Source organism: Diadema antillarum, unplaced genomic scaffold (assembly GCF_040938485.1).
Source record: "Diadema antillarum isolate AM-2024a unplaced genomic scaffold, OU_Dant_1.0 seq00001073_RagTag, whole genome shotgun sequence".
In the NCBI taxonomy this organism is placed as follows: domain Eukaryota; kingdom Metazoa; phylum Echinodermata; class Echinoidea; order Diadematoida; family Diadematidae; genus Diadema; species Diadema antillarum.
The window spans coordinates 371,878-379,816 of NW_027271897.1; the positions used below are offsets into that span (position 1 = coordinate 371,878).

The 7,939-nt window shown below is 39.6% G+C and overlaps 1 protein-coding gene across 1 annotated transcript; it reads left to right on the forward strand.

Moving 5' to 3' along the window:
- Positions 1 to 1,109: 1,109 nt before the first annotated feature.
- On the forward strand, positions 1,110 to 7,593 carry LOC139743359 (thiosulfate sulfurtransferase/rhodanese-like domain-containing protein 2; the record flags this gene model as incomplete). The annotated part of the gene is made up of 5 exons (XM_071653845.1): positions 1,110 to 1,208; positions 2,380 to 2,862; positions 3,933 to 4,055; positions 5,324 to 5,432; positions 7,514 to 7,593. Coding segments are annotated over exons 1-5 (855 nt in total), but the record flags the coding sequence as incomplete, so codon positions are not given.
- Positions 7,594 to 7,939: the final 346 nt, after the last annotated feature.

The following is a 7,939-nucleotide window of genomic DNA, read 5'->3' on the forward strand; positions in this document are numbered from 1 at the left end:
CTCAAAGGAAGATATGTCTTTATGATGCTAATTACTTTTCGCCGTCCCTTCTTACAAAACAAGCGGTACATAATATGAACAGACACGGGGATGTGCGAATAAAAATTGTTCAAAAATTGATGAAATAAGAATCAAAATTACTCGACTTTACATGACTTTACACTAATTTAAAATATTATAAATATAATGAACTATATTTGAAAATTTTACCATTTCAGTTTCATTTGTCGGAAGTGATCGGAAAGATGATAAAATCGGCTTTGAAATGAATAAATTGAAATTGAAATAGTAAGGGTACGGTTTCAAATATTTTCACGACGTACAGCTCAGGTTTACACTTTTGCACATAATCATGGACGGGATTTACTTTTGTTTTATATGCTTTAACATTAAGCGAACATTCATTCTATCTAACAAATAAACAAGCAGAATAAAGCCGATGTTATGTTAGAGTTTAAAATGAATCTTCAGATTGCTCAAAAAGACGGCGGCATGGAACCCCGATCATCAAAGGCACAAGTGCACCTGTGGAATTCTTTTGTGCATCAATGGGTAAACGACAGCTGTTTGAATAATTACAGCCAGTTGGAACTCCATCTCTTAAACCTCCTTGGTATACCCAAAGACGCGGACACCATCCAATAGTCTCGGCATCCCAGGCCTGTCATCGTTCATGATTGTCAGTATGTACGTTGCGCCCTCTTTCGGCGGGGAAGTGGTAACCAAAATGGCCGCGTCCATGGGTCCACGGTTCATTACTTATGAATGAAATAAATGTGCTACTAGTAGTATGCCTGTGCCTTTTCCGTGGGCCGTGACTCCTTCTGGCCCTGCGTTGCTGTACTTATCACAAGTGGGCAGTGTAAATAGCTAGTCTAGGCCGATATCGGCATTTTGCCCAATACGTGTGCCGTACAAGGTACACCAGTAAAATTTACTATTAATCAGGACAGCTGCTGCGCTGAAAACTTAGTGCTTACAGAGGTCGCACGGCGTCTGATCGGGCTAAGCTAACCGCACCACCACCGGCGACCACCCCAGCACGTTCGTGTCACTGGTTACAGCGCTCCGGCTCGGGGTGAGGTCGGGCAGCTAGAACTCTAAAAGTGTGTCTCCTCGACTTTAAATGCCAGCCAGCCTGCGCTGAAATGGAGTTGGAAACAAAGAGTAAAGTCACAATTCGCATGCAGAAGATAGCGAGGAAAAAGGTCAGTGATCAGTGTTAGTGACAGTGACCCAGTGTCAGTCAATTGATCAACTTGGTGAATGTGGGGTGATCAGTTTGCAGTCGTATTTTGGACAGCTTTAAATTTACAGTCAAATTGCCGCTTGGTTGATTTTAAGATGTCGTTATGAAACGGATGCTTAGAGAAGTATATCTAACGAGAATTGAAGATAATTTTATTGAAAGGTTTTGCAACCTGCCTGTCTGTGTGTAAGCCCGACCAGACACCGTGCACAGCATGGCGGCTGTGACTTGCTGTGACATTCAATACGGAGCTGTGTGAGTGTGTGTATGGCCTGGTTCCAATGTCCCAGTCAGACGCCGTGCTATGCTTTGCATGGCGTCTGACTGGGAACCCACACACACAGCTCCATAATGTCACAGCAAGTCACAGCCGCCATGCTGTGCACGGTGTCTGGTCGGGCTTAGCAGTACCAGTAGTTACTGTAAATTTTTACCTGGCCTATGTGTCATACATAATAGCATCTACTCTCATGGCCGTATGGGCCAGAATTCATCATAAAGATGGTTTAGATTTAAACCATTGTTCATGCAAATTTCTTCAGCATAAAATATTATGATTGACCGATTGCATATGCCAACAGACGTCCAGTAACAAACGTGTGTTGGTATGCGCATGTTAAAGACAAAAGTACGCCATATTTCATGCTTAAATTGTATTTTAGATCTTGGTCTAAATCTATACCATGGTCTAAGGTAAGCTTAAACCAACTTCATGAATTTGGGCCATACAATTACAGTGTACAAAGATATTATTTTTACTGAAACGATGTAGGCCTAGCTAAAGGTTTATAAAGTGGACAAATTTGTATAAGAATCCAGCACAGATTATGTAAGTTTGAAAAAGTAAGTGTTTAATGGGCTAGATGAATGGCAACTCCAGTGTAAAGTACATTGTGTATACGGCCAGTGTAATTCTAATTAAACAGTTATTATTGTTATAATTATCCATGCTTTGGTGCAGGATTAGATAATTAAAAAAAAAAAATCAAGCAGGATCTCTCAAGAAACATTCTTTTCAACAGTCATGATTGAGATGAATTTAGTTTGGATTTACACTGCAGATGTCTTGTCTAAACGTTTATACCTATGTGCTCTCTTTCTTTGGAATCTCATGAATCTTGTCTGTTTAGGTATTTGCAGAGTTGGTTGCATCAAAGGAGTGTCGAGGACAAGGTGAGGGAACACGTTTCTGGAGGTGCTGCAATGAGGTGTTCAAGGAGCCCATCATCATCTACAAACACATCTCACGGGAGCACTGCGATGAAATTGAAAAGAGGACCAAATCAAAACTAGAGCTGTCTGAAAGTGATGGGGCAGCGGTTGAAGATGTGAAGGTGCACACAATATCAGATGGCAGACGGCTCTGCCAGCGGACGCCCGAGGAGAGCAAAGTGGAGAGCGATCGGACTGCCACCCTGTATTCAGCTGATGCTGTGTTTCCGTGGTTACCAGCAGTGCCACAGCAAAATGTTGTGGACTCGGTTGACTTGAAACAGCAACATCAGCAAGGTGGACAGGTTCTGCTGTTCTATCACTACGTGAAGGTGGAAGACCCCCATGACATCTGCAGGTGGCAGAAAGAACTCTGCACCAGACTAAATCTTCATGGAAAGGTGCCTTTAATCGGTAGAATTTCAATACAAATGTAGAAAGATAAAGAAGAAGTAGTGTTTGATTATATATATACAAATGTACGACTGCATCTCAAAACCAACAAAAAGTCGCACACCCCGATTTTATGTGAGGACTCAAAATAGGTGAAATGGATCAACCTAGTTAATCTTATCAAGTTTTTTCTACATTCTGAAAGAGCAATTCTTCTTCTACGTCTTTCTCAAGTTTGGGATCAGAAAACTAATGGGAAATTGCTTTTTTTGCAGTTTTTCTGCAATGCTTTTTTAGAAGAATATCATGATAAGGTAAGTCTTACAAGCCCCTTTACATTTCTTAAAACCCCGTAAAGCAATCTTCACTTTCAACTCCTGTAACTTTTGAAAGAATGTTGCTACAGTGTTGGCATTAGTCATGAATAGAATGTGCTAATAGAGAGTGCACAATTTCAGCTTAATCTGATAATCCCTTCATTGCGGTTGTTGTGGAGTTTCCTGTCTTTTGTCCCATTCACTGCACAGAACACAGTGTGGTGCTAGATTAGGCACTCCAACAGACCCTAAAGCTTCACTAAACTTCAGAGCCTTTTTTTTTTCAGTAGACTCTTCTCCAGAGTGTGTTTTTTCTTTCTATTATTTAGATAGGTTAGGAAAGTCCACTTGTACTGAATAAATACATCATTTTATAGCTTAGAGTCTGCTCTTTCAGAATTTATAGAACTACCGTAAAATCCATGTCTGGCAATTTTTCGTTGGTTTTGTGTTGCAAGGTCACATATATTCATAATGTATAGCTCATCAGTTTCTCACAATTTGTTTCCACTTGGTTGAAAATATAACTTTATTGCAACAAGAGTCTTTTCTTTTGAGATATTCTATCATACACTTGGATATAGATATGGGAACAAGAATTATAAATGAAAAAGTGTACAGTTTACGAAGTGATATATATAGGTTCACAAGTTTACTTTTGTTAGTACATTTTGTATATTCTTTTAGATCATAGATGTAACAAAATAAAAAACAAAAACAGCCAAAGTAATTAAAGTAATAAAATGTCATTTTCTTTTCAGATCAGAATTGCAGAAGAAGGCTTGAATGGAACCGTTGGGGGATCCCTTTTCAGCACCCAGACATACGTGAAGGCAGTAATGGCACATCCAACATTTAGCAGCATGGAGGCAGGCGATTTCAAGGTACGATGTTTATTGGTGTTTGGCAGTCTGATTTTAGTCCAATATTCCAATATTAGCACACTTCCTGTATCTGCCCACTCTGACCTCCGTTGAAACTCATCTATTTGTGATATTTGATGCATGTATTTACCTGATTTATTTGAAATACTGACATGTTGCGGTGTGAAAATATGATTTTCGAGCATTTTGCATGTAATTCTTCTTTATTTGTTTTGAATACTTTTAGCAGTTTCCAAATTTATGATTTCATTTTTCCACTGTAAAGTAATGCCAGTGAATCTCAATTTTGCACATCTCATACATGCACATATGTTTATTTGAAATATTTTTTGTTGTTCATTTTTTCTTACATAGTAGTGGGAGAATTAAACAAAATCTCTGGTACTTTCCTGTAATAGATACAATGTTGAGTAAAATACCTGCTAAACAGAACTTCACCAAAATAAGTATAGTGTAGTGTGAACCTATGTTGTACTGTTTTGGGGGGCACTGAAACCTTTGACTGCCAGATAAATGCTATGAAGGCCAAGTACCAGCTGTAAGTACATATGTATGAGCAGCGGTACAGTTACATGTAGTTTGTGATAGCTGTGACTTTCTTTTGTCTTTGTTCCCTTAAAAGAAAAGATCTGGGCAAAGTGGGTGGACGTATCGGTTGAAATGTGTCCACATATTACATGCTTGCTATTAATCCATTCCTCCTGCAATCCTGTGAGAGCCTGCAATGCCCCCAAACAAGATTATTTTTGCAGATTGACAGAGAATGGACAGGTTGGTAATCCCCCTGTTTGAAAGCAATCACATGGTATATGTATCCCCTTTCCAACTACATGTAGGGTCGAAGAATGCAAAATACTTATCAGGCATGAGGTTTTATTTAATAGCAAAATAAGTGCACACTACATTGCAAAGAAGGCAATTGATACTACGATACACACAGTTTTTGTTTAGAAAGAAATAGAAGAAACTTATATCTTTCTCTCAAAGCCATTTTTCTGGGAAGCATACCACAAATAGATATGAATTTAGGCTATGAATGCAGGCACTATTGTCTACACTTTGGGAACCTGGTATACCAGGTTCCCGTTTATCAGTTGACGGGTTGAAACTTGTGGTCAAAAGTCAGTTATACCAGTGAAGTGCCACGTTTTGTCAAAGCAGAGAAGAGCAGGTAAGTTCGTAAAGTGATGCCAGACTCTCACCCATAGCCATTTATAATAATGCCTCGATTGAATGTTGGTACCTCTGCTGTCTTTCTTCTTTGTCAGACGAGTCATGGTGGAAAGGAGAGTTTTCCTGATGGGCTTGTGGTCTCTGTCCACCAAGAGGTAGTTCCAATGGGAAAAGATCCGAGGGAAGTCACTCCACTAAGTGCAGGTATGTTTAGGGGGGGGGGGGGGTTCTTCATTTTTATGCCTCCGCCACGAAGTGGTGCCGGAGGCATTATGTTTTCGGGTTGTCCGTCCGTCCGTCCGTCCGTCCGTCCGTCCGTCCGTCCGTCCGTCCGTCCGTCCGTCCGTCCGTCCGTCCGTCCGTCCGTCCGTCCGTCCGTCCGTCCGTCCTTCCGTCCGTCCGTAATGAATTTTGTGGACAGGGTAACTACCAAAACCATTTGAGGTATCCTAATGAAACTTGGCATGTATGTGTATTAGGGGGTGAGGTTGTGCCTATCAACTTTTGGTTGCACATGCTCAAGGTCAAAGGTCAAAAGGTCAAGGTCAAATATGTAAAATTTCACTATTTCCACCATATCTATGCAGTGCCTGAAGATATTTTCTTGAAACTTAGTGCATACATGTATTACCCAATTAAGATTCTCTGGTGAAAGTTTGGGGTCATGAGGTCAAAGGTCAAAAGGTCAAGTAAAAATATTATAACTTCACTTTTTTCTCCGTAACTTGGAAATTGTTCAAGGTATCTTCATGGAACATAGTATGTATACATGTACTGACTGGCAGTGATTATCTAGAGAAGTAAGGGTTCATGTGGTCAAAGATCAGGGGTCAAAGGTCAAGGGCAACACTTCAAAATTTACTATTTCCCTCATGTTTATGCAATGCCAGCAGGATTATTTTTTTTACACTTGGTGTATGCATGTATAACCTAATAGAAATTCTCTGGAAAGTTTTTTTTTTCTTTTGTTTTTGCCTCAAAGGTCAAAAGGTCAAAGATGAAGGGAAAGTGCTGAACTAAGTTTTTCCTCCATATCTCGGAAGTGGCTCAGGTTATCTTGAAACGTACTACATATTTATGCATGTTCTGCCTGACAGTGATTATCTTATGAATATTAGGGTCAAAGGCCTGATGAAAATGGTAACAATTTACTATTCAATACAGAAATTGCACTTTTTCTCCATACCTTGAAAATAACTCAATGCATAAATGTATGAATGGATCAGAATCAAGTTAAAGTCCTGAAATCCCCAAATACATGCTCTCCTTTTCATCCAATTAAACCTAGGTCAAGGTGAACATTCAACACATTTGTGACAAACTTGTCATTTTAATATTTTACCAATTTTTTGAAAATGTAATCACACATTGTCCACATGTACTATCTAGACCTATTAGGAGAATCATGCATTATGGCGGAGGCATACCAGTCGCCATAGCGACATTTCTAGTTCACCATACTTCAGAACAGTGTGCTCATGTTTCATCTTCTGTTCGATATCAAAGTATTCAAATGCTGTATTTAATGCACACCCAAACTGCACCAAACTTGTCTAGGAACACTCTGATTACAACAAAAGTAAAGTTTAACATATTTTGATGTAAAACAGCCAACATAAAGCACTTAACATTAAGAAATATTACAGAGCTCAATTTGAGCGGTGCTACCTAGTACCTAGACAGGCACACACACATACACAAAGAGAAATAAATGATAAAGATAAAAAGTAACTAAAAACAAATATATGAAATAAAATTACAATTTACTTTCAAAGGAAAGAAATTCTTATAGAATGAAACCATTAGCATTCCCCACCTTCCACCCTCCTTGGGAACTACACTTGGGAAGAAAAAGTTGACATACGCTGTCTTGCCAGACGATAAATTCATGAAATGTGAGCAAGTGTTAGTATGTTGTGCAGTCAGTCCTATAATTATGGTTGCTAGACTTTGGTGTGGTATACACAAAGCTTTGTGACCTCTTTTTAATGACCACAGTAACTTATTAAATCTGGGACAAAGTTATCCCCTTGGTATTTTACTTATTTGAGATAATTCAGGTGCTTCCTTAATAGCCACATGAAATCCAAACACACAGCACATCATAGAGTCAGGTCAGGCCAACCCTTTACGCCCCCTGGTGTGTAGGGCAGTGATGAAGGCTCTCCACCCATTTCTTTTGCTGGCCATCCTCTGGAGAGAGAACTGTCTGTGGTCTGATAGTTCACCCTCTACTGTTCTTCGCCATGTCTGCGTGCATCTGCCATGTCTCCTTATCCCTTCAGGTGTCCAACGAAGAGTCATTCTAAGAATGGAGTTTGTGTCCATTCGTAAGACATGTCCAATCCATCTCCATCTCGTTCTGGTGAGCAAAGTCTCCAAGTCCCCAGTGCGGCACTGCAGGATAAGGTTGCAGTTTACCCACTGGGCATTTTACCCGATATTACCCGGGTTGAAACAAGTAATAACACAGTTATTACGTTGGTTACACCAGTGGGTACTAACAGGGAAATAGCAGACCAGTCTTTCCCCGTTATTACCATGCACCCAATATTAATTACTCCATTTACCCAATATTACCCTGTATGATATAAGTGATATTTCCTGCATTTCCACGTTATTACCACTCATTATTACAGCATTTACCCAATATTACCCAGTATGATGTAACCAATATTATTGGGTAAAAATAAAGATTAAGGGTTGAATTG